This window comes from Labeo rohita, chromosome 16 (assembly GCF_022985175.1).
Source record: "Labeo rohita strain BAU-BD-2019 chromosome 16, IGBB_LRoh.1.0, whole genome shotgun sequence".
Classification (NCBI taxonomy): domain Eukaryota; kingdom Metazoa; phylum Chordata; class Actinopteri; order Cypriniformes; family Cyprinidae; genus Labeo; species Labeo rohita.
Genome location: NC_066884.1, coordinates 8,935,119 through 8,962,792, shown reverse-complemented (window position 1 = coordinate 8,962,792; position 27,674 = coordinate 8,935,119). Strand labels below are relative to the sequence as shown.

Here is a 27,674-nt window from a genome sequence, read left to right as displayed (position 1 = left end):
TACATTACAATAATCCATTTAGGAAAAACAGTCCGTTTAGGAAGAATATTTTGTCTTCATCGCACTCCGTTCCTCCTTGTGGCCAGTAGAGTTCGCGGTTTTATGCGTTTTAGAGCTGTAACATTTTCTGTTATGGCCAATAGAGGTCGTAGTTTGACACGTTTTAGCTTTGTTCTGCGGGAGGTTGAAGTTGAGGGGTCACGTTGGAGAGGAGAGTGGCTTTACAGTAGCTGACGTGATGCAAGCAGAACACTAGAGACTAACAGCCACCTGTCTGCTGCAACTCAACAGGAGCCGATTCACCGTAAAAACAAGCCCTCAGAGAGGAAGGGTAGAACCTGTCATCAGGGTAAGCGATGATTTGAGTGCTATTGTTTTGGTTTGTGTGCTTATTTTGCTAAATTAGAGCATTTTAGAAGCATGGCAGGCCCTTAGTGCTTACTATTTCTGTTAGCTGGACCAGTAACATGCTGTCAAAGCGCTTCCTGGATAGATGTGTAAAGCTCGCCGCCACATTGGGGCAATGAAATGCGTATTTTTAGGCTGATGTGTTCTATTTATTGTCTATTTGCGTCAAGCTAATCCAAATAAAACTAGCAGGTGCTTTATAGATGAACTGTTGCTAATGCTAAAGCGTTAGCCGCTCGGCTAAAGTTAATGCCATGGAAACGTGTATCGGTTTCATCTCCTTTCACAACAAGGAGATAAATCATATGTTAAGGGATTTTAAATGGCGTTAAATGCAGAGCAGAGCAAACAAATGACTTGATGCGAAACAGTATTTATGTGTAGTTCAGTGACTGTTAGCTTTAGCTCTGCTAAAGTAATTTCACCTCAGCTAATTTACAGTTTAACTGACTGACAATAACTGCAGAAGAAACGTGGAAATTATATGAACCTGAGCACCAGACGTTGTGTATTTAGAATAAAATATGCTTGTGCGATTACCGTAAGTAATAATGTTTAAGAAAAAAGGCATTATTACCATGGTATTTTACTATTATGATTTTAAGTACTTGTGAGATGTTTTGGAAATAGTTACTTTATATCGTTATTATATTTGGCTATAAATAATTTAGACATATTTCTTAAGTTTGTTTTTTAACCAACATTTTTGCAAAAACAGAGGAATGAGAGGAATCACTGGTTAAGGTAATTCAGTTTTTTTCTTAAATGTCTTTGTCTTTTTTTCTGCTTTGAAACTAGTGATGGACACAAGAGTTTAATCATTAAAAATCTGTTATCAAAAACATGAAACGTAATAATCTGTATTGTTTACATAATATATATGTATGCACTGTGTATATTTATTATGTATATTAATACACCCATACAGTATATAGTTTGAAAATATTTATATGCATTTACATTATACATGTTATATAAATTTATATATTTATATTAATTGATATGATATAACATTTTTTTAATATATACATGCGTGTGTATTTATATATGCATAATAAATGTACACGGTATGCATACATATATTATGTAAGCAAAAACTTTTTGGATTTGATTAATCGCAATTAATCATTTGACAGCACTAAAAATTACATAAAAATTAGGGCTGTCAAACAACTAATCGCGATTAATCGCATACAAAATAAAAGTTTGAGTTTGCCTAATATATGTGTGTGCACTGTGTGTAATTATTATGTGTATATAAATACACACAAATGAATGTATATATTTAAGAGAAATATGTTATTTATGTACAAAATATTTTTGTTTATATATAATATCAATTATTTAAAAATTATAACAACTACATATAATTGTAAATATTTCTTAAATATATACATGAATGTGTTTGTATTTATATCTACATAATAATTACACACAATACACACGCGTATATTAGGCAAACTCAAACTTTTTTTTTGTATGTGATTAATTGCGATTAGTTGTGTAAATGTAATGTAATTTTGTTATAATTTTCTCTGGTTTCGAAATATATATATTTTTTGGAAGTGAGTGTGAACAGGCATCCCTGACAGCTATTTTCCAGCAGATTTACGGTCAGATGATTTACAGTTGAAGATTCTAATACAGACATAAATCCTGTGAAAACTGTAGAAGTTTGACAGCCTGAAGTTTAAAGGCACTTAAAACTCAGCCTTTTTTGATGCATGTGATGGACTTGATGTTTTCATTTAATGTCAGATTTCTAGTTTTAAAATTCAGTTTTGAAACCGATATTAACTGGTTTATTTTAAGTGCCCTATGTGATTGAAAGCTGTTTGTGGGAGAAAAATGTGCTGTTGTGTACTGTTTGTCTTTTTTTTGAGCAATTTTACATTTTACTCTAAAGTTGTATCCCAGCATGCAAGCATGATAGTTACCAGGCCCTTGTGTCATCATTGACAAACAAGGTTGCTTTGCACAAACCGGTCTGTCTGTCAGCCGCACGCACGTGTTTGTCAGCCCGTGCCTGAACATTCCCTCAAGAATTTAAAGTCACTGGCTGTTTCTGTGCGGTAGCATTTGGGTTTGCCAAGATTTGGAGACTTTGAATGGTGTCTCTGGACTCTGTTCTCTTGAAAATCTCTCAGATTCGGCAATAGAGGGAGAGAATGAGTGTACGAATGCAGTAGAGAGAGAGAGAGAGAGAGAGACTCAACCGTCTATGCTGGAATGGGAAAGGTACTGTTAAGCTTGGATATATGAGGATAATTGACCGCAAATTGCAAATTCTGTCTTAATTAATTAATTTATTCACTCTCATGTCTTTCAAATGTGTATGGCTCTCTTTCAAATGGTGAACAAATAGGCCCTTTTGTGCTTTTAATTAGACAATTAAAAGCACAAAAAAAATTAAGCTTCAGGAAGAAAAGAAAAAGTTAGTTGTTATTCACTTGTTCACCACAAATTACTTATGATTTGCGCTATCATTCTTATTTTATTACAAATTATTGTTTTTATTACCATTACTGACAAATCTAATTAAAATTGTATTTTTAGTTTTAATTCTGTTGTTTTTATCACCAGTGTTGGGGAAAGTTACTTTTAAAAGTAATGCATTACAATGTTGAGTTACTTCCTAAAAAAGTAACTAATTACGTTACTTTTTATGGAAAGTAATGCGTTACTTTACTCTTGCATTACTTTTTAAATCTGGACAGGGCTTGCTTGTTTGTTTTTAATATAAAAAAGTTATGTTTTTGGGAAATGCCTTTTCACAAAAAGGCCTCAAGCTTTAAGAAAAGTGAATTTACGTCTATACAGTAGAATGTCATCTCTACAGCAATAAAAAAAAGGGAAAACAAATAGATTATCTTGAGTAATTTTTGCTTATTAAATTGGTTGAATTGGATCAACAAAATTCGGCAGCAAAGACATTGGTTAATAAAATGGGATTAAATGCATAAAGGATATTTATATTATTTAACATATATTCTGAATTGAATTTCACTGTTTTTATTCATTTTTATTCATTTTTTGTGAGATGAATTAATGCATGTTCACATTTATTCTAGAACTAACATTTTACTCCCGATTTCTCTCAACATGGGGACAGGAGAGTTTTTAATCAATAAATGGGTAACTGACGTTACTTATTTGAAAAAAGTAACTGATTTTCTTGTAAATTAAAAAGTAATGCATTACTTTACTAGTTACTTGGAAAAAGTAATAATATTACGTAACTCGTGTTACTTGTAATGTGTTACCCCAGCACTGTTTATTACTGCTTTTATTGTGTTTAATGATGCTTTGGCAAAATTATATATATAACAAACCTTAGGTACTATGAAACTGATAAAATTGGTAATTTTATTTAATGAATTAATTTAAATCGCATAGAAAGTATGACCAGGACAACCTTAAAAGTTTCTTCTTTTGTGTTCTATCGAAGAAAGATTTTTGAATTATGAGGCTGAGTACATGACAGATTCTTTATTTTAAAGTAAACTATTCATTTGAAGGTTCAGTTTGATCTTTTTGGTAAAATCTCAGCATGAAATATCTGCTAATAGTAGCTTGCATTGCTGGTTTGACAGGACAGAAGCAAGATAAGATAAGATCTTATAAAAAGTGAACATTGCATTTGAAAGCTGTTGACGTATGTTGATTAAAATTCAGTTAAGTCTGTTTTCCGTGAAATGTATGGCACATCATAGTTTTGTCTGTTTTTATGAAATCTCTTGCATCATGTGTTAGGAAAGTTCCCCACAAACTTGAGCAGTACATGTGTAGCATCTTTGTGAGGCTGTGTGTGTCATCTTGTTTACGTAATATTTATAGAAAAGCATGAACGGTAGCCTCTCAGGAGGTGAATTCCTGGAGGAAAATGTTGTGCTCTGTGGTGTAGTCACAGGGGCACCCGATGGCAAAAAAAGAGCTCTTTGTAAACCATAGACGCCAGTATAACCCTTGAACCCACTGGTTTCAGAGTTTGAAAGTCCAGAAACTACCTCCGGGCAAAGGGTTAATTCTAACAGATTTTTATAGAATGATCTGCTGGCAAAGGTGTGTTTAAAAGGTTGGTTTGGTTGGTAACAGATTACAGTAAGGTTAAATTAGTTAACATTTAGTACACTGGGTGTCATAAACTAACAACAAACGTTTTTTAAAAAAATCTAGGTTGGGATTTAATGTCTACACTTTCATTTAAAAGTTTTGGGTTTCATCAGATTTTTGAAAGTCTCTTATGCTCACCAAGGCTGCATTTATTTGACCAAAAATACAGTAATATTGTGAAATATCATTGCAATGTAAAATAACTATTTTCTATTTTGATATATTTTAAAATCTAATTTATTCCTGTGGTGGCAAGGCTTGAATTTTCAGTAGCCATTACTCCAGTCACATGATTCTTCAGTAATCATTTTAATATGCTAGTTTAGTTACATTTCTGTATTCCTTTATTATTAGAAATATGTTCGTGGAAACTGATCATTTTCAATGTCTGGTGAATACAAAGTTCAAAAGAACATAATTTTTTCGTAATATTATAAATCTTTTCTGTCACTTGTAATCAATTAAATGCATCATTGCTGAATATTTGTTTTTTATTTAAAATCAGTTAAATAATTAATAAAAATCACAGTAGTCTACATATGCTAGTACATTTAGGATGTATTCATTTCAGTTTTTTCATTCGTTCAAGTACCAAAGATCAGTATTGTATTTATTCATTAACAATTAGTAAATGCAAATGTTGTACAATGTTGTACATTGTAAAATTATTTATTTTACAAGTGTCATGTTTGTTATTTTTGTTCATGAAAGCTATAGCCTCTGACTTTTAAATCAAAACATGATATTTGACATCAATAACAGCTTTATTTAATCAGAAACACAGTCTAAATGTTTTTGTGTATTTTACTTTCATTTTATTAGAAGTAGGCCAACAGCGCCCCCTATGGAATTAAAATTAAGCCTTCAAATGAGTCGTGCTGTTTCATTCCGCTTTTGGCACATAAAAATTATATCGAACATTTATTGAACTCTTCATATTGTTTTATCGAGGAAAATTATATAGCAATAATTATCGTTATTGAATTATCGCCCAGCCCTGCTTTTGGGTTTTTCAGTAAGAGGAAAAACATGTCTAAAATTGCTTCGCATCACAGTGAATTATATCTTCTTTGCGCAGATCCCTGGATGCCCGCCGGTGCCCTCACCCTGGCCGCACACGCAGACTCGATGGCCATCAGCTGACCCCTCCCCCCAGGATGACGGTGAGAGAGCGGCTTCGGCAAAACATCTCGGCCGCCTTCTACCGGCACGGCCTGCGATGCGCCTCCTACCCGGTTCCCATCATTCTCTTCACCTCTGCCAGCATCCTGGCCTGCTGGTGAGTCTGCAGTTATGATACTTGATTCAAGCAGGAAGTAATGGGATTGGAGCAAGATTTAAACTAATCAGGGACACAATGGCCACTAGGCCACAGCTCTGATGGCCTCTGTCAATACTGAAGTACTCTATGTACCTCTGTGGGTTAGGAAAAGCAGCTTAACCGTACAAATCTGTGGGTGGGATGGTTTCGGGTGTGAAAGGGTGAGAGAGGGCAACAAAGGAATGAAGTTGGCTTGTGGTCGGTTGTTCTGCACAGTTTGATTCGACAGCAAGATCGTGCCAGGAGGACTGTGTGTAACACAAGCACAAAAGTGGAGCACTGAGCTGGAGAAAGTGCTTTTCTCATGCCTTCTCTTTTAGTCTCAGTCAGCAAAATGTGAATTAAATTCTCGGACGTTTCAAATAAAGGGCAAAATCCATGCGAAAAAGAGTGAGTGTGTGAACATTTCTCTCAGAGAACAGCCCAGTGTCTTCAGCTGCCTGGAGGAACAGAAGTAGGCTTTGTGAAGGTAGCAACTACTTGTCACTATGGATGTCTGAGTTCTTTCTTGGCTAGAGAAGAGAAAGTACTGGGCAGTTACACAGAATAGCTTGACTCAGCCTCAAGACAGATATATATAGTATAGTGAATTAAACACAAATTAAGCACACAAAACACAAAACGATGCATTAAAAGCTGAGGAGTGAACGTTTCGAAGTTTGAAGATCAGGGTACAATTTAACGTGTTTTTTTTCTGGGAAGTATCTTCTGTAGCTTCTGAAGGGCGGTATTAAATGAAAATATATGATATTTAGGCAAAATAAGAAAAGTCTATACATCTTCATTCTGTTCAAAAGTTTACACCCCTAGCTCTCAATGCATCATGTTTCCTTCTGAAGCATCAGAGTGTATAAACCTTCTGTAATAGTTGCATATGAGTCCCTGAGTTGTCCTAGTACGAAAAGTCCAAAGTACGAAAAGATGGATCTCAAAATCATAAAGTCATTGTTGGAAGGGGTTAAAATACACAAAAATGCTGAAAGAGAACCTGAAGGATTTTTCTTAAGAACAGCAGGCGGTTTGACTGTTCAGGACAAACAAGGGACTCATGAACAACTATCACTAAACAAAAAAAAAACTCAGCTGTGGATCATTTAAGTAATAACACAGTATTAATCAAGTGTATGTAAACTAAAAAATAAATATTACCCCAAGATTGACCCTCAAGCCATTCTAGGTGAATATATGAATGGTGGGTAGCTACAGATTGCAGTTTGTATAGTTTTAATTATGGATATTTTTTTTACAGAAATGCAAGTAAAAGCTTTTATTAACCCCCCGGAGGCGTGTGGAGTATTTTTATATGATGGATGGATGCACTTTTTTGGGATTCAAAATCTCAACGCCCATTCGCTTCCATTATAAAGCTTGGAAGCGGCATGGCATTTTTTAATGTAACTCTGACTGTATTCGTCTGAAAGAAAAAGCCATATACCCCTAGGATGGCTTGAGGGTAAGAAAATCATTAGGTATTTTCCGGGTGAAATATCCTTTTAAGGAAAGCAAACTCAGAGATTCCAAGTGTAATGTGTTTTACTCAACAGCCCTCTGTTTTCCCTGATGTCAACAGTGTCATGTGATTTTTAAACCTTATTTCCATCAGTCTGTTTTCTTCTTTTTAACACACTGCTGTTGTGGGAGGGGGATATTCAGGGCTTTTCAAGCATTTTAAAGAGCAGTGACAGATGTTTCTTTTGTGAGAAGTAGGGGCTGGTCAGATCATCCATCTGGAGAGTTTAGCAGTCCTTCAGTGTTTGCACTGCAGGCAGTATTGTGGATCTTGTGCAATCATTTTTCTTAGAAAGTCAAAAATTCTTGTTTTTACTATCCTTAGGTTTCTTAGAGTTTGTTTGCCTGAGGATATCACAGATGACAAGTTCATCCTACTTATCTGTGCTCCCTCCTGGTGTAGTTTTACATTATTAGTTCACTCTTGCTGCACCTGTGTTTGACTGATTGAATGCTATAAAACTGTCAGTAAGAAATGCAAAAACAGCACTTTGCATACTTATCGCCCTTTTCATTCAAATATGGCTTGTTTTATGGACCTTGTATGGGCTCTTTTCTCCATTTGGAGGTACAGTGTGTGTAAGGAATGCAGCTTGACTTTAGTAATAAAGATTGATTTGTTGTTCTTTAACCATGCTTTCTTTTACAGTTACCCTCTGCTGAAGCTGCCTCTGCCAGGAACAGGACCTGTTGAGTTCACCACCGGAGTACGAGATTACTCAGTCCCATCCCATGAGTCTCAGGGTGATGTGTCGGAGCACCCTGATTGGGTAAAATGAAACTCTTGTTTGAAAATTGCATTATTATTATTTAAATAAAGACAGACTTGGAGAGAAAAAAAACAAATAACACTCGCCCCAAATGTTTGAATGGTAGTTTACAATCAGGGTTGCCAGGTCTGTGTAACAAAACCAACCCAGTTGTTACTCAAAACTAGCCTAATCGCGTTCCAGAGGATCAAAACCTGCTTCCATGAGATTTCACTTCATCCCAGGGACCAAAAATCATCCCACGTCAGCAGTATAAAAGTAGCCAATTTCCGTGGGAAAACTGTGGACTTGGCAATGCTGTTTACAGTATAACAATTTTAAGGTTTGCAGCTTTGCTGTGGAATTATTAGCATGATTTCTAAGCCAGGCATTGGTTAAAGATTGTAAACCTTGCAAACTTTGGGTGTGCAATGTGTCCTACACTGTTACAGATATGAATAAGGCATCAACTCATGTTGCCTATTATTACTTTTCTTTTCTATCATTCTTAAAAAGTTAAAAAGACCATTTGAAAAAATTCCCATTGAATTGCATTAAAAAGTCACCTGCAACACTTTAGTTTCATTGAATTAGCTTGGTCATCTAGTGTCTAATCTAAAAATGCTGCTCTTTATTGCAGTATCGGGGTCCTCCGGTGGCCTACATCCAGCAGGTCTTGGTCAAGGCAGCGGTTTCACCATGGGACAACAGTTTGGTTCCTGTGGACGTGTTCCGCTCTCCCCTTGGGCGCGTTTTCAGTCTTCTGGAGGAGATCAGAAACCACGTTTACACAGACAGGTCTAGGATTCCTACCCTGACTTATTAGCTCACGTTGATTGATTTCAAACCATTCATGTTCGTGCTTGTCACCACACATTTCTCAACCTCATTCTTTCCTGTTTTTTCTCACTTCTCTCTTCTCAGAAGTTTGGAGGCGCTGTGCTTGCAGGTGACGGACCTGTTGCCAGGGTTGCGGCGCATGCAGGCGGTCCTTCCAGAGCACGGCTGCCTGCTGGTATCCCCTGGAAACTATTGGCAGAATCGGCGTGACTTGTTTGATGCAGATCCAGACCTCCTGAAGACAGTCCACCAACATGAACCCAAAGGCCTTCACACTTCAGCCACTCTGAGAGGCAGGAAGCTGCTTAAATACAATTTAATCTCTACTCAAATTAAGTTACCCCCTGTTTGTTTAGAAACCCTATACTGTGTGCTTTTTAGATTTACTCTTTGGTGTTCCGGGGAAGCAGACGGGTGTAAGCCTGTACAGCAAGAAGAGAGTGGTGACATACACCATCACAATTGCATTAAGGTCCTATGATGCAAGGTGAGCATTTGTAATATTTCAAATTAATGGTGGTTTATAAGGCAGGCATCACATTTTCTAGATCTTAGTTTTGGTTCCAAAAAATGTGAAACATCTCCTGTGTGTGTGTTTGTGGACAGGTTTGTAGCCAGTCTCCGAGGCCGCCTGAAACAGCTTCATCCTTCAGCGAACTGCACTCTGCGTGAAGACCACATGGTGCACGTCCATTTCAAAGAGGAGATTGGCATCGCTGAGCTCATCCCTCTGGTCACCACCTACATCATCCTCTTTGCTTATATCTACTTCTCCACCCGTAAGTGCCATCTCTACCTATATTCTCTGTCATTAGTTTTCTTGTTCCTGTTTTTTTTTAAGGAATTAATTTTATTTAACAAGGATGCATTAAATTGATCATTTAAAGTGACTTTTATAATGTTACAAATGATTTCTGTTTCAAATAAATGCTGGTCTTTTCAGCTTTGATTAAAGAATCCTGGAATAAATGTATCATGAATTCCACATAACCAATAAGTGGCACAACTTTTTTTTTAACATTCTGCATATCTGAATGATTTCTGAAGAATCATGTGACACTGAAGACTGGAGTAATGGCTGCTGAAAACGAAGTGTTGCATTCACAAGAATAAATTACATTTTAAAATTATATTACAATTTAAAATAGCTTTTCTTTGTTAATATATGTAGGGGTTCAAGTGCGTAGCGCTGAAACCCTATTAGAATGGTCACGGATCGGCAATCTCCTTGTAAAAATGGTTCATTCAGACCAAACCGTAAGTCGTAGAGACTTGAAACTTGGAGGGATGGTAGTTTTCAAGCCGCTTACAGCGTAACAGGCTCACCCCAATCAGCGTGACAAGGCGCTACAGCGCTGAAAAGTATGAAATCGCTCATAGCTCCTAAAACGTCAGTCACAGGCACAAGTGGCTTATGTCGTTCGAATCCTTGGCTCATGCCTCAGATTTGATTGTGAGCCTGGCGAAATTTTTGGGTATTTTGCAATTTATGAAAAACTTACTTTGAACTAGTCCTAGGTTTTTCACCCGATCGGAACCAAACTAGTGCAGAAAGATTCTCTGTATTGGTAATTATCGAAACAAGTTTAACTTTCGACTCACCGTCGCAAAGGGGCACCAAAATGTTCGAAAGCAGCAGGGCCACTTTCAGTAAAGTGCCTATAACTCGTAACAGAATAAGATATCTCCGCCAATCTCAGAACACTTATGCAAGAGCTCAATTTAAGGTCACAGGACAAAAATCACTGGAGCTTGGCCACTTCGTGGTGCTATAAGAGGGGAAAAAACATAAAAATTGCTATAACTGCGCAACCATTTGTCCTATCAACGTAAAAATTGGTGTACACGGTCTTGCTCTGAAGTGCCACAAGTGTCTACAAAGACGTGCATATCTCAAAAAACATGGCTGCCATTGGCTGACAAATTTTGAGCACCTGTTAGACAAGGTTAACGGAGGCCAATCGGAATGAAACTCGGTGGGCCTGTTCAAAGGTCTGAGAGAAATTTGAAAGAAATCAGCCACTGGGGGCGATATTGCATTTTTCAAGGGCGTAAGCGATTGTACGTCACACGTTTTTTCCCACATATGCACGATATTTGTATCATACGATAGAACTCATTCTGGACAACTTTGCCTCTATAACCACTCCTGTTAATCAAGTTGTTTGTTAAATGATTGAGAAGATGTAAAAAAAAAAAAAAAACTACTTTTGCGAACTAGTCCTAGGTTTTTCATTCTATCTGGAAAAAGCAACTGCAGTATAATTCTCTGGACTCTCTAAGCCAATAATTATCAAAAAAAAGATCCCCTTTGGAAAGCTATAACGGGGGCGTTTAGAAAAGGCCTGTCCAGATTTACCCAAAGTCCTATAAAGCCTAAAGAAAAACTCAAAACTTCACAAAACCTTGTGAGCACATGCGACAGCTGATTCTAAACAAGCATGCAAAGTTTTAATGAGATCGGACCACTGCTGGCGTTATAACAGTCATAAACATTAAACAACATCAAATTTCTATGGTAAATTACCTGGATTTGCCAAAAATGCATTTTTAATCATTGATTTAGGTGGATAAAGCCTTGCTAAATAATATGTAATTATTTTTCCTTATATGCTTAAATGCCTTAAGTGCTTGAACCCTGGTAATTGATGTATTTTTGATGTATTTTCAAAAATAAATGCTACTTAAAAATAAAAAAAAATATTTATAATAAATAAAATAAAATAATATTTCATGATATTACTATATTTTTTTTTTATCAGACAAATGCATCTATGGTAAAAACAGATAGTAAACATCTATCTTTCAAAAAAAAAAAAAAAAGAAATATAACTATCCACCAACATTTTGAACTGTAGTGCACATGCATATTGTTTTTTTTCTGGTTTTGTGGTATGGACTACCTGGTTAAAATGTAAAATGTTACAATTACACATTCTGACCTTAGAGTCGGAGTATCATACTGTGTCTCGGTGTGGTAAAACAATAGGTGATATTCTCTTAACATGTTTGTAGAAGATTACAGAAATATTTTATTTAATGGGCCACATATTTTTAGATAGTATCTGATGTGCATTAGACTCTATAACCTGCTTAAAGAAGATATTTGCAAAGATCAACAAACAGATCGACAGTGTAAGAAAGTTTTGGTCCACTTGCCAGAACTATCACCAGTGCTTAAATTTTTATGTTAGATGATTGTATGTCTGTTTATGCCTGTCAAAATTGTTTTTTGTATGGTGTATTGAATATTTTTTTTTTTTTGATAATTCTGCAGTGACTACTACAAGTTAAAAAAAAATTATTGTAGACGTGTCAGAAATGGGAATTGTGTTTCCTGTTGTTCTTTCTCTATTAATCAATCCTTATATCTCTAAAGTTATTAGAAAGTAATACGACAGACTGTTGAAATTGGACATTTTTCCAGGTGCCTCTGAGGAAAGCAGTAAATTGGCAGCAGAAAGCTTTCAGATTAGCATTGCAGTTTGGTTTCTGACTGAGCTTTTGCCAAAGGGTGTTTCAGTCTGGCCTGGCGATTATCCTCAGAACAGCACGTTCGGCATCAAGAATTCACATACCCTCTTTCCAGCAGCATTTTATATGCTTAATGACGTTTTTGTAAAATGCTCTTGACAAAAATAATTCTGATAATCCCGTCCTCTCACAGGAAAGATTGACATGGTGAAATCCAAATGGGGCTTGGCGCTGGCTGCTGTGGTGACGGTTCTCAGCTCTCTGCTCATGTCTGTGGGACTCTGTACCTTGTTTGGACTGACGCCCACACTGAACGGAGGGTAAGAGCTCAGCCAAAACACACCTTCATTCATACCACTAGAATGATTTGGTGCATCAATATCACAGGGCTGCTATAGACTTATTCCCTCAGGAATTAAAATGTCACTGTTTGATCTTTGAGCAGGTTGATGTATAACCAATCGTCAATAATAATGATTGCGGTTTAGGGGAATTTCATTGCCAGGAAGTCTTTGAGTGGGGAGGGATAGGCCTCTGCCAGCCTATAAGGTTGCACGTATGGACTTACACTCACAGTGGTGTGAGCTCAAGCTGTCCAAACAAATTTGACTTGATTCAGGCTGCTGTCAATACACACTATTTAGGCCACGTGTGTACACCATATTGATCCAAGATACAACAGGGCTGCAAAGGCCAACTCTTCAGCTAATGACAGAACACTAGAGTGAATTTTTCTGTTAGGCTTTAATCATTAATAATGAGCTAGCTCCTCACATTCCTTACATGCATTTCATCTTTCTTTTCACATCGAACATTAGTTTTGATTGATTTTTCAAAGGTTTAGTTGTTTTTTCTGCTGCTGTTTTGCAGGGAAATCTTCCCTTACCTCGTGGTGGTAATTGGTTTGGAGAATGTCCTCGTCCTCACCAAGTCTGTCGTGTCAACGCCTGTTGACCTTGAAGTCAAGCTGCGTATTGCTCAAGGTCAGAGATGATACAATCAACTGCACTCTTACAATATGTGCACTCAATTTCTTTCCAAATGTTTTGAATAAGTAGCAGCAGTCTTACTGTTGTGTAGTGACATCTGTAAAATAAAAAACGTTTTTTAGAATAATTATTAAGGTTAGGTTTAAAAACTAGGCCTCTCAATAATATAAAACATAGTTCAAATAATTGTCTTTAAGATAAAAAACAAACATCAATACACTACCAGAATACAAACAATAGAATACAAAACCAAAGTTTTTGAACAGTAAGCTTACCAAGTCTGCATTTGTTTGATCCAAAATTCACCAAAAGTAGTAATATTGAGAAATATGTATACTATTTAAAATAACTGTGTTCCATTTTAATATATATTAAAAATGTAATTTATTCCTGTGATCAAAGCTGAATTTTTAGCATCATTAATGCTTCAGAAATCATTCTAATATGCTGATTTGCTGTTCAAGAAATGTTTTTTATTATTACTATTATCAATATTTAAAACATTCTTTGAATGGAAAGATCCAAAGATCAGCATTTATGTGAAATAAAAACCTTTTGTAACATTATACACCATACCATTCAAAAGCTTGGAGTCAGTATAATCTTTTTATTATACTGGGGGAAAGCAATTATAAAAAAATAATACTTTTATGGATGCTTTAAATTGATTAAAAATGATGAAATTTATTTAACATTTATAATGTTACAAAAGGTTTCTTTTTCAGATAAATGTTCTTCTGAACTTTCTATTCATCCCAAAAAAAAAAAAAAAAAAAAAAAAAAAATTCTACTCAGCTGTTTTCAACGTAGTAGTAGTAATAATAATAATAATAATAATAATACATGTTTTTTGAGCAGCAAATCAGAATATTAGAGTGATTTCTGAACGATCATGTGACTGGAGTGATGATGCTAAAATTTCAGCTTTGAAAACACAGGAATAAATTACGTTTTAAAATATATTTAATAGAAAACAGTTATTTTAAAAAGTATAAATGTTTCAAAATTGTACTGTTTTTGCTGTACTTCAGATCAAATAAATGCAGGCTTGGTGAGCAGAAGAGACTTCTGTAAAAAACATTAAAAATCTTACTGGTACTATATATTTCAAACTTGCCAAATATATTTAAAAAAATACTGCTTTAAACATGTTTTATTTATTGTTCTTAACTTTCATAACCTTAAAAAACATTTTGAAAAAAATTGCTAAACTTTTAGCAACCTAAAAAGACTTCATCTTAAGTAGTTTAAAATATTTGCAAAGTATGAGATGTGAAAATTAGACTAATTTAAATGACATCTAGTCTGGTCAAGGTCTGTATTTTTAGTTTAGTTTTTTTTTCTCGGTTCTGTCCTAAGGTCTAAGCAATGAGAGCTGGTCCATCATGAAGAATATGGCTACTGAACTGTGCATCATCCTCATTGGATACTTCACATTTGTACCAGCAATTCAGGTGAAGCTCTTGTGAATAACTCAACAATATGTGCCCCTGGACCACAAAACCAGTCATAAGTAGCACGGGTATATTTGTAGCAATAGCCAAAAATACATTGTATAGGTCAAAATGATCAATTTTTCTTTTATGCCCAAAATCATTAGGATATTAAGTAAAGATCATGTTCCATTAAGATATTTTGCCAATTTCCTACTGTAAATATATTAACTCAATTTTTGTAATATGCATTGCTAAGAACTTCATTTGGACAGCTTTAAAGATGATTTTCCTCAATATTTAGATTTTTTTTTTTTTTTTTTTTTTTTTGTGCACCCTCAGCTTTCCAGATTTTCAAATAGTTGTATCTCAGCCAAATACCAGCCAAATACCAATACCAAATAACAAACCATACGACAATGGAAAGCTTATTTACTCAGCTTTCAGGTGATGTATGAATCTCAATTTCAAGAAACTGACCCTTATGACTGGTCCAGGGTCACACATGATCTGCTTTTGCTAGTACTTGTACTGTTCCAAATCGCAAATGCTTTACACTTCCCCCTTTTTCTTATGTATGTAGGAGTTCTGTCTGTTTGCTGTGGTCGGTCTGGTGTCAGATTTCTTCCTGCAGATGTTTTTCTTCACCACTGTGCTGTCTATTGACATCCGCCGCATGGAGGTGAGAACCACCCACACTGGGAACATCCTAGAAAATATCTTTTACGATCCCATGAGAAATACATGAATAATTTATTGCTTTATCTGAGTGTGCAGTCCAGTATGTTCAGTTTTATTGTACTTGATTGTATAACTTCCAACTTCATGTCTCTGCATAAACAGTTGGCTGATCTGAACAGGCGTCTCCCGGCTGAAGCGGGGATGCCTCCACCTAAACCAGGCCCTTTGCGTCCACGAGAGACACCTCCACCGCCCCGCCCTTCTCCACACACTATCACCCTGCAGGCTCCTGCATTCAGGAACCTCCGCTTGCCCAAGAGGCTCAGGGTGGTGTACTTCCTAGCCCGCACACGCCTGGCACAGAGAATCATCATGGTAAATATTACACCCTTCTAAAGTTCATTGTAACATTCTAAGCTGGTAGCCAGCACCAATCAGAATTGCAATATTAAGAATAAGCAACTGATTAAAAGAAATGAGTACTTTTTTTCATCAAGGATGCATTAAATTGATCAAAAGTTATGGTAACAAGGACGTTTAGGATGTTACAAATAAATAATTATTAAGCATTACAACTGTTTTCAAAATTGATAATAATAAGAAGAAAGATTTTTCAAGCAGCCAATCACATATTTAGGGTCCTATGAAATCCATTAATTTTTTCCCAATTCCATTTTATAAATTTTTCTGCATTCTGTTTTTTCCCTTTTTTATTTTTTGCTCTTTTAATAGTTAAATTAAGAAATAATAATTAAAATCATGTCTAATTAATTGAAATCACAAAACACAATTTAACAGCAATTTATTAAGTTTAACACAAATTATATTTTTAAGGCCCTATGAAATACATTTTATTTTTTTTTCTCAAATTCAGTTTTATTTGTACCAAATTCTGTTTTCCATTTACTTTTTTTGTATTACATTTTAATAATCAAAAGCATCTCTAATCAATTTAATTTAAAATATGTATATATTATTATTAGTTTTTAATATTTAATTATTTAAGTTTTTATTTTTTTCCAGAAATGCATTTTTCTGGTAAATATGCTTTCTTAAAATAATAATATTCCTTAAAATAATGTTTTAATAACAATTTAATTAGTAGTAGTAGTACTATCATTACATTAAGTCATGTATTTCTGTCACAGTTTCTTTAAGTTAAACCAAACTTTTATTTTGACGGGTTGCTCTGAAGACCTTTAAGTTTCTGTTTGTATATGATGAGGCGTTTTTCTCACAAGAAACGGTAAAATGCTCATGAAGTGACTCTGAGTAGTTTTACAGACTATGTTTGTGTGTTCATGCTCTTGTATATTGAAGGCAGCAGAGGCTGAAAACACACGCTTCAGTATGTATATAGTAAGCAATACAGCGTGCCTGCACTATTCATTCACACAGAGACACGCAGGACATGCAGGATTCATATTTGAATAGCATTTTTGGGGCTTAATGTTCACAGAAATGCATTAAGTGTACTGACCTAGTTTTAATTTATTCATCAAAAATTCAGCAAATTCCATGACATTCCACAATTCCATTTTTATGACTGGATTCCACGATTCCGTCCACGTTTTACCTACAGCTTTGACAGGAATACATTACATTTAAAAATATTAAAATAGAAAATAGTTATTTTAAGTTGTAATAATATGTAATAAGATTTCTCTTTTTGCTGTAGTTTTGATCAAATAAATTCAGTCTTGGCAAGCATAAGAGACTTCTTTTAATAACATTAAAAATCTTACTGAACCCATACTTTTGAACAGTCTAAATTAAATTAGGTTAAAAAGGAATCAAAGAAGGAAGCATAAAAGAATGTTTTATGTTATCTAAATGTGTTTCATTTTATTTAATAGGTTGGCACTGTGATCTGGATTGGGATCCTGGTCTACACGGACCCTGCTGGTCTGAGGACTTTCCTTGCTGCCCAGGTGTCAGAGCAGAGCCCTCTCGGGGAAGCGGGGCTTCCTCCTCACCTGGGCGTTGCTCCAGTATTTCCTGGTGGAGACCCAACCAGCACACTGAGTGTGCTTCCTGCCCCTAAACCCACTCCTCTACCTGAAAACCAGTCCCAGGGTCACCGAGCAGCCCGCCCAGGACTTGCCCCCGTGTCCAGCCCCCAGATCACCTGGGGCCCTGAAGATGAGGAGCTATGGAGGCGTCTTTCTTTCCGCCACTGGCCCTCACTCTTTAGCTATTACAATATCACTCTTGCAAAGAGGTGAACTACTCTCTCATCTCTTCTTCTCTTGATAGATGATATGGTTCAGGCCCTCTCCTAATGTCTTAATTTGTCTTAATTTGTAATATTTTTCTGCCCCATCTGATACCCTCAGGTATATCAGCATTCTTCCAGTCATCCCCGTCACGCTCCATCTCAGCCCTCAAGAGGCCATAGACACACGCCATCCCCAGGATACACACCACGCTCCTCCTCCCAGCATCAAGACCTCCGATCTGCAGACAGACCTCACACTCTACAAGTCAGTGTCGCACTCCAGCTATTTAGGCATTCTTACTGCTTGTTATTTATTCAGATAACAGTTCAGTTTGAGTTATTATTATAATATAGCTTGGACAACAGTGCACCAGATATTTAACAGATCAAGCCTAAAAGATACATTCTTGCTGTTGTTTGGGGTCAGTAAGAATTTTAATGTTTATGTTAAGTCTCTTATGCTCACCAAAACTGTATTTATTTAATCAAAAATACAGTAAAGACAATAATTTTAAGAAATGTATTTAAATGCAAAACAATAGTTTTTTTTGTGTATTTTAAAACGTAAGTTTCAAAAGGATTTAAGTGCGTAATTGTTAGAATGGCCAAAGATCAGCAATCTCCATGTAAAACTGATGGTGCACACCAAACCGTAAGTCGTAGAGATTTTAATCTTGGAGGGATGGTAGTACTCCCACTGTCTACAGTGTCACCAAAGCAGCCACCCCAGGCAGCCTGGAAGGGGGGCTACAGTGATCAAAAGTACAAAATCGCTCATAACTCCTAAACCGTTCGTCACAGACTCAAGTGTCCTATGTCATTGGAATCCTTGGCGCACGCCTCGTGTTTGGCACCCTGGCCAAATTTTTAGGTGTTTTGCATTTTTGCAAACTAGTCCTAGGTTTTTCACCTGATCAGAAACCAGTACAGGAAGTTTCTCTGGAGAGTGAATATCAATAATGTTTCAAAATGTTTAACTTCTGACTCTCTGTTGCAAAAGGACACCAAAGCTTTCGAATGGGCTGAATCTGAGCTCACATGAAAAAGTCACAGAGCTTGGCCACTTGGTGGCCTTAAAAAAAAAAATAAACAGCCGTAACTATGCAACTGTTGAAAATCGGTGTGTTTGGTCTTGGTCCAAAGTGCTACAAGTGGCTATAAGGACATTTGCATTGTTTGACTAATGGCCCTGAAGATCTGTGAGAAATTTAAAAGAAATCAGCAATATCACATTTTTCAAGGTCATAGAAGTTTGTATATTGTGCAGGTTTTCACACATACGCATATTCGTATCATACTGTCCAAATCTCCCCAAAAGCCTAAAAAGCCTAAATGAAAACTCAAAACTTAACAAAACCTGGTGAGCACATGCGACAGGTTATTCTAAACAAGCATGAAAAGTTTAAGGAGATCGGACCATAGCTGGCGCTATAACAGTCATATGTGTTACAAAAACATATTTTAAATGACCAGGATTTGCTAAAAAAATGCTTTATTTTTAATCATTGATTTAGGCAGTTACAGGCTTGCTAAATAATATGTAATGTCTATTCTCATTTGAGCCTAAATGCCTTAAATCGCTTGAACCTTGGTATTCACTGCTTGCATCTGGATGAATAGTTCGAAAGCATTTATTAATAATTTTTTTTGTTTTTTTTGTTTTTTTAATTATGTCTTTACTATTACTTTTGGTCAGTTAAATGCATCCTTGGTGAATAAAAGTATTAATTTAATTTGATTTTAAAAATCATACTGGGCCCAAAATTTATAGGATGGTATTGCATTGTTTTTATGTGAATTATATTATATACATACATATACATATACACATACACATGTTGCCCTTTTTTACTGAATAATCTAGCGTGGTGCGTTTTGTGCCGACACCACAGAGACAGATTCCACCAGCTCTGTCATGTCACAATAAATAAAGACTTCATTCTCTTTCATAAAACTCCTACACTGTTTGGGTGTTCACCAGAGGGTTGTAAGGATAAGAAAGGAATTTATTTTGTTCTTTTTCTACCTTCTTGTATTTATAGATCAGACAGTATTCATTCGTTGGTAATCTGTAAATTGCTCAATGACTCTTCTCAGAAAACATGCATTACCACTTTCCTTTTGTGGTCTTTCTGTGAACAAATGTCAAGAGGTTTAAAACCTCATGGCCAAAATATTCTTTTAACAAACAAACACTCACATTCTTCATTTATACATGGAAAAGCTGTCACTGATTTACTGCGAGCAGCCATTCATATCTCATACTAGCACACACTGCAGTTCCAAATATGTGACTGTGGAGACAAACAATAGTGTCTTTCATCCACAAACACACACACATTAGATTGTGGTGTTCAAGGTCATTGTTCCAAGGCCTCATTCTTATCTATGAGGCTATTATGGTTGTTAGATACACATCAGATGGATGTAGGTCAGTTTGCTCTAAAATTTGGCCCCTTGGCCCCCTGCCTGCATTTCCTGTTTTCTGTGCTACATTTACCCTGTGAGGACAGATCAAGAGTGTGTGCACGTGCTCAGATGTAGTCCAACTTTCTGCATGTAATGCTTACCTTTGAGTTCCCATTCCTGGAGGTGGGTGGACTGGAATTTCAAGAGGGACTTGTTTTGCAGGGGCTCAGGCTCATATGCCATTTTTAAATTGATTTGCCCATTCATTAAAGGTCAAGTGTGTAGCGTCTTTGCCAGTAGTGCACCACACAGATTTGAAAAAAATGAGTGTTTAATGTTAGGTTTCTCAAACACACCCCCATCTGACATTGTTTGGAGTAATGGATTTTATTTTATTTATTTTTTTTTTAATGAAAAATAATATAAAAACAATTAAATAAAATAAAATTTTATATATATATATATATATATATATATATATATATATATATATATATATATATAATATTTATTTATTTATTTATTTATTTATATTTTATTATTATTATTATTTTTTTTTTTAAATAATTTATTGTAATATGTGTGTTTGTGCAGGGTGGCAGCTCTTGGACTTTTCGCCGGCGTGGTGTTAGTTCTCTTACTCTTCTGTCTGTATCGTGTACTCTGCCCTCGAAACTACGGGCAGAATGGGGTGCCCCATGGTCGCCGGCGTCGTGGAGACCTGCCCTGCGACGAGTATGGCTACTCGCCGCCAATCAGTGAAATTTCCCCTCTGCTGCTGAGAGGCCACAGCATGGTGAGAATTGAATTGACATGCACTGACATGTTTCCATAAATGCACTCTGAGATATATACAATTATCTCTGGCATCTCTTCCCAGGACATTGAGTGTCTGGCCAGTGATGGCATGCTGCTGGCCAGCTGTTGTCTGGCAGGACAGATCCGTGTGTGGGACGCACAAACAGGAGACTGTCTTACTGTTATACCCAACAATGGGTAAGGAATTGTATAAACTCAATTAAACAGACCTGTGCCCAATGCTTGGCCTCTAATAAATGTATTATTCAAAAAATATATATACACCATTATATATTTAAAATACAGAATATTATATTGTAATTTTTTAAAAAGGATGTTATATTAAACCTGTAGGGCTTAAAGGATTTACAAATTTACAAATAATTTACTCACCCCCTTTTCATCCAAGATTTTCATGTCTTTCTGTCTTCAGTCGTAAAAAAGTTATGGTTTTTGAGGAAAGCATTCCAGGATTTTTCTCCATATAATGGACTTCATTGGTGCCCCATTTTTGAGCTTCCAATTTGCAGTTTAAATGCAGATTCAAAGAGCTCTAAATGATCCCAGCCGAGGAAGAAGGGTCTTATCTAGCGAAACATCGAAAAATAATTTTGTACTTTTTAAGCACAAAAGCTTGTGTAGCACAGGCTCTGGGATGTGTGTCCACGATGCTCCGAATTAGTAATGGGTCATTCTTGAACGATTCTTTTATTTTGAACGAATCTTTAATGTGTCTCGGGAAGTGATTCGTTCAGTTGCGCATGCGCAACATCCTATTAGGTTCTGTACTGGAATTAGTTCACCTGTTTCGAGTCTTCGGGTTTTTTGAGTCGTTCGTTTATCTTACGGGCTGTCACATGATGAACGAACGACTCAAACCCAAAAACTTGTCAGATAAGAGGTGAGGTGAGCTAATCATAGACTAAAGACCCAGGTAAACAATGAATTAATCTTTTTTGTTTCTTATAGCATTATAGTTTTGTCTCCATCTTATTTTCTCCTACAACTTGAGAGGACATCGTTGTACCTTTTTGTTTGTAAACAGCGTTTACAAACTTACTTGCACTTTCTTAGTCTTTGTGCGTTTGCTTTGTAAACACTGGGTCTGTAGTTCTGCTGACATTCCGCATGACCTTTTGACGTGATTCAATAGTACATGAACGCGCATCCCAGAGCCTGTGCTATACAAGCTTTTGTGCTTAAAAAGTATAAATAATGTTATTTTCCGAAAAAAATGACAGACCATTTCGCTAGATAAGACCCTTCTTCCTTAGCTGGGATCGTTTAGAGCCCTTTGAAGCTGCATTCAAACTAAATTTTGGAAGTTCAGAATCGGGGCACCAATGAAGTCCATTATATGGAAAAAAATCCTGAAATGTTTTCCTCAAAAAAAACATAATTTCCACAAAAAGACAGAAAGACATGAACATCTTGGATGACATCCTGCCAGGATGGCATCTAGCATTTCTGTGCTTTTTGTGAGCTCTTTCAGTAGCTGTGGTCTACTAAAAGCCCTGATGCCTTCATCAGGGCTAAAGTGGAGAGACCAAAGTCATGGATCTTTAGAAAGTTTTATTCGCCTTTCGATGTCAAAAATAGTCTGAAACAAGTCACAACTGAGCCGCTGCACATCTAAATTCGAACACAGCGGTGTTTCGTTTATGAATGAAAATGCCTCATTAAACATGAAAATACACCTACAAGCCACTTTTGTGCTCTTCTGTGCCACCTTTGTAGTACAAATAAATTTAGTTAATACTGATTTCATTTGATTGGTAACTTATTCTACTTGTTCTTATTCTGTTGTTTTAATCAGAAATTTTAAAAAGCATAAAAATATATATATTTTTTAATTTGACATAAAAGATGACATAAATAATAAAGTTAGACAAATGCCATTACAAAGGTAAAAACAAAATTCTCCTAAATAACTTTGAGTCAAATATAACCTCGTAATGGGAAGGCTCATTTTTTGATCAGATTTTTTGATTATAGATTAGAATGTGCTCTTAAAATTTTGACTGTGCTCCTAAAGAGAAAAGTAGAGCCCTGACCTCCTCTTCTTATTGCTAGGAAACCAGTGAAGACTTACATTGCTTACAACCAAAAGCCATGTGGCATCATATCAGTATTTTCGGAGTTGCTTATTCAGAGTTGTGTTGCAGTTAAAGTAGCAACAGGTAGTGCCAGTAGCTCATTAAGTGCAACCATTTTACGTCATTGAAATAATGTTGCCCCCCCATAGTCCAAAATATGTATAAAACAGTGGATTTTTAAATAACGTAAATCTTTCATAGGTTTTCTACTACATTTTTTAGCAAGAGTCATAATTTACGTAAAGTTAAGCCATACAATTCTTAATACCCTGGGTTCCCTTTAAACATGTATTAATTATTCGTATTTTTATGTTTGTGTGTCCACTGTTAGTCTGCGCAGGAGTAGCAGCAGTGGTTGTTGGGAGCACCGTGATGGCTGGGATCACATAAGTGCTTGTGAGGCAGAGGGCCTCTTGGGGGCAGACTTTCGGGAACCAGGCGGAGGAGCTATGGGGGGGCCAGATGTAGATATTTTTCCAATAAGGAGAAGGACCACCCCTGCGCGCCCTGCCCTGTTTGGGGACCAGCCGGACCTCACCCCTCTCATCGACACCAACTTTGGGTCATTGGCCCCTCCACAGACTTTAAACAACTCTGGATTTGACTTTGGGGAATTGGTGGAGAAAGCATACCGGGAGCATGAGCCCTCACCAGCACTAGCCTTTCCGCCTTCTCCTCCTGCTTCGCAGCAAAGGCGACGTAGCCTCGGGGACCAGCCTGTCTTACCACCAGAGCTCCCCACGCAGAGCAATGGCGACTGGGACAGCTCAGTGTGGGCCATGGAGCTGAGGGGTAACCTCATTGCCACGGGCCGCAGCAGCGGCAAACTAGAGGTGAACGAAAGAGAGGGCTTTTACAAGGAGAACATACTGATCTATCGGTGTGATTAATATGCCGTCCTTATTTTTTGTTTTTCTCTGTTCTTTCAGCTGTGGGATGCAGTAGAGGGATCATTACGCTGCAGTAATGAAGATGGAGTATCTGGAATCACTGCCTTGGCTTTTCTTAATAACAGGTGTGTTTCACAACAACCTGAAGCTTATGTATAAGCCACACTCATTTCACACCCATCCACTCTACTTGTGATTTCCTGCTAATGGGGATATTTTCAATTGCAGAATTGTGGCAGCTCGTTTAAATGGCTCACTGGATTTCTTCACAGTGGAGATCAAGAAGCCTCTCGGGTTGCTGCAATATCGCGGTGAGTCATGTCAAAATAATAGACAAAAAAAGACATTAAAATACAGCATTCCCACAGTCCTGAAAAACCTGAAAAAAAATGTCAAAACCAGGCCTGGAAATGTCTTGGAAAGCTTGGAAACCCTAAAAACAGGAAGATAAACACTGATCGTTATTGACAGTACAAAGCGGAGGACTAAAATAAAGAGGCATTTTAAGCGTTTTTCCTGATTTTGTGTGTTAGGACCCCCAGGCCGAGGCAGTCTGCCCCCCTCCCCCTGTTATAGCAGCGAGGATGTGATCAGCTGTCAGCTGACACGCTCAGTGCAGTGTGCCCACCAGAAGCCCATCACTGTGCTCAAAGCTGCCGCTGGCAGAGTGGTCACCGGCAGCCAGGACCATACAGTCAGGGTAAGAAACATATGAGCATGTGGAAATCTAAATATGGTAACACATATTAAATAGGCCAGATAATGCAATGCTTTGGTTAATGAAAGCATTATTATATACAAAATATTTAAAAATATATAAGAGGTATATGTGGAACCGGAATGATTTGTTTAGATCCTTGTTTGGATCCTGGAAATCTGCAGAGCTATATGTGGGCACAGATTCTGTGCAAGCCTACAGTTAACTCGTGTTTGTGCTTATTGTACTTTTTTTTTTTTTTTTTTTTTTTTTTTTTTTTTTTTTTTTTTTAAAATAGGTGTATCGTTTGGAGGATTCATGCTGCCTCTTCACCCTGCAGGGCCACTCAGGTGGTATAACTGCCATATACATAGACCAGGTCAGAATCACATCACTAGACCACACATGTACACCTTCTGCAATATTGCCATTCATATATCTAATTTACAGTACTGTGAATTAACTGAACTTGATAGATAGATAGATAGATAGATAGATAGATAGAAAGTTGGAAGGAGGTAGATAGGGGTGATGGATGGATGGATAGATGGATGGATGGGTGGATGGATGGATAAATGCTAGATAGATGGATATATAGATGATGATGGATGGATGGATGGAAAGCTAGATGGGTGATGATGGATGGATAAATGCTAGATAGATAAATGGGGGATGGATGGAGAGATAGATGGGGGATGGATGGATGGATGGATAAATGCAAGACAGATAGATGGATAGAGGATAATGAAAAGATAGATGATAAATGGATGGGTGGATAAATGCAAGATGGATAGATGGGGGATGGATGGATAAATGCAAGATGGATAGATAGATATATGGATGGATGGAAAGATAGATGGGTGATGATGGATGGATAAATGCCTGATAGATGGGGTATGGATGGATGGGTGGATAAATGCTAGATAGATAAAGGGATGATGGATGGATAGAATGATAGATAGAGGTGTGATAGGTGGATGGATAAATGCAGGATAGATGGATCGATAAATCCAAGATTATTTTTGTCAAAAAGAAATTTCTTCTGTGCTGTGTTGTAGACCATGGTTCTAGCCAGCGGGGGCCAAGATGGCGCTATATGTGTGTGGGACGTCCTAACAGGCAGCCGGGTGAGCCACGTGTATGGTCACCGTGGTGATGTCACCTCATTGGTTTGCACAACTTCCTGTATCATTAGCAGTGGTTTGGATGACCTCATCTGCATTTGGGACCGCAGCACAGGCATAAAGCTGTACTCCATACAACAGGTATGTTTTTGTGAGAACTGGGACTGCATGATTTGCTCAACAAAATCAGTATATTGAAATTATTATAAAGATTAAATATCTCTAATGTCTTTCTCTCTGTTTCAGGAGGTGGGCTGTGGGGCCAGTCTAGGGGTGATCTCTGAAAGCCTGCTGGTGACAGGAGGACAGGGTTGTGTGTCATTTTGGGATCTGAACTACGGGGACCTGCTGCAGACGGTGTACCTGGGTCAGAGCAGCGAAGGTCAGAGCGTCAGGCAGCTCCTGGTTCTGGACAATGCCGCCATAGTCTGTGACTTTGGCAGCGAGCTCAGCCTAGTCTACGTGCCCTCTGTTTTGGAGAAGCTGGACTGAACACACACACAAACACCAGCCCACAGATTTAGCGAATATTCAGAGTGGCCGGCGCAAAAGCACTCACCCTTTAACCTGCATCATCGCAGGTTCACCGCAGACACAAATGACATTTTTCGTGTCCTCTCATGTACTACCCTACACTTAGTAGGGAGGGAGCGGTCACTTTTTACCACATCTGAACAGGATGTAAATGCGAAACCAGCTTGTTTGGTGTTCAACAAGCCTCTGATGCTTCATCAGAGCATTTTGTACTTTTGGTAGAAGATCATACAGAATATTCCGTGTATGAATCCAAGGCTAGTACAATAGCTGCTGACAGTGAGAGCTGGCTCACTTGGCCTGCCTTAAGATGTCTGTTTGCGTGTATGTGAGTGGTAACAAGCTCACGGTGAAAATGCCAGGCCGCCCAGCCCAGAAACTCTCAACTGTGTGACAACTAGAGGTGAGAGAGTTCACAATAATATGTTTGCAGAGGGAGAGGAGGAACGAAAGGTGGTCGTTGGGACAGAAAAAGACCGATATTTCCTGCTGAAAGGAGTGTGTTCGTTGTGTGCAACTATGTTGAGTGTTTGAAGCTTCAGAAGTGTTTAGGTCTTGTTGCACCCCATAATCAAAAGAATTCTTTGAGGTTTAATGAGAGACTCAAAGCTTGAATATCTTACTGAACCGCATAAAAATTCCACTCGCAACCTTGCGCAAAGACAGAAAACATATATATTGTCTTTAAAATATATATGTATTACAAAAGCATTTTAGTGCCACACCAAAAAAAAAAAAAATCTAAGATTACAAGATTGAAGTTGTAATATTTCAAGAATAAAGACATAGTCACGAGAATCAAAGTCGAAGTGTTTCAAGAATAAAGTCACATTAAAAAATAAAAAAAGATTAAGATTACAAGATTGAAGTCGCAATGTTTAAAGAATAAATTCGTAATGTTACAAGAATGAAGTCAAATATTTTAAAAAAATCTACGATTAGGAGAATGAAGTTGAAATGTTTCGAGAATTAATTCATAGCAATTACAAGATTAAAGCTAGAATATTTTGAGAGTATATTCTAGCCTGTTGCGTATGCAAACGGCCCAGTTTTGGTGAATTTTTCTAGCAAAATACAAACAATATGTCGACATTACAATAATGTGTTTTTAATGTGGCATGACAGATCGCTCTATTCGCCTTAGTTTAAGTGGCATGTCAATCAGTCATCATCTCGATTACAAGGAGACGTTCGTTTTATTAAATTAGTCTATACTGGTTTTTTTTTTTTTTTCATGCCTTCTGATGTTCCTTTACTTTTATATCTTGCTATAAACTTGAAATAGACACATTTATAATTTGTATTTTGTGATAAAACTGACAGAATTTGAAAGCTGAGCGGTGTTATATTAAACGCAACAAAGCACAACATTATTGTGATTACTGTGTGGC

At 36.9% G+C, this 27,674-nt stretch overlaps 1 protein-coding gene across 1 annotated transcript; it reads left to right on the top strand.

Moving 5' to 3' along the window:
• The first annotated feature begins 215 nt into the window (after positions 1 to 215).
• Positions 216 to 27,516, top strand: scap (SREBF chaperone). The gene is made up of 23 exons (XM_051131634.1): positions 216 to 349; positions 5,600 to 5,800; positions 8,001 to 8,121; positions 8,741 to 8,898; positions 9,025 to 9,233; positions 9,322 to 9,427; positions 9,547 to 9,719; positions 12,608 to 12,734; positions 13,285 to 13,397; positions 14,763 to 14,857; positions 15,420 to 15,518; positions 15,680 to 15,892; positions 17,374 to 17,738; positions 17,854 to 18,000; positions 20,739 to 20,940; positions 21,025 to 21,140; positions 23,370 to 23,871; positions 23,968 to 24,053; positions 24,157 to 24,239; positions 24,462 to 24,628; positions 24,924 to 25,004; positions 25,684 to 25,890; positions 25,996 to 27,516. The coding sequence occupies exons 2-23, from the start codon at positions 5,679 to 5,681 to the stop codon at positions 26,239 to 26,241; spliced, it is 3,738 nt and encodes a 1,245-aa protein (XP_050987591.1). The 5' UTR covers positions 216 to 349; positions 5,600 to 5,678; the 3' UTR covers positions 26,242 to 27,516.
• The last annotated feature ends 158 nt before the right edge of the window (positions 27,517 to 27,674 follow it).

Excerpts from the sequence above, each read along its gene's own strand:
- scap (XM_051131634.1), top strand. The coding sequence starts at position 5,679 with ATGACGGTGAGAGAGCGGCTTCGGCAAAACATCTCGGCCGCCTTCTAC. Across the intron at positions 5,801-8,000 it reads GCCAGCATCCTGGCCTGCTG|TTACCCTCTGCTGAAGCTGC; the intron begins GTGAGTCTGCAG and ends TTTCTTTTACAG. Across the intron at positions 14,858-15,419 it reads CATTTGTACCAGCAATTCAG|GAGTTCTGTCTGTTTGCTGT; the intron begins GTGAAGCTCTTG and ends TTATGTATGTAG.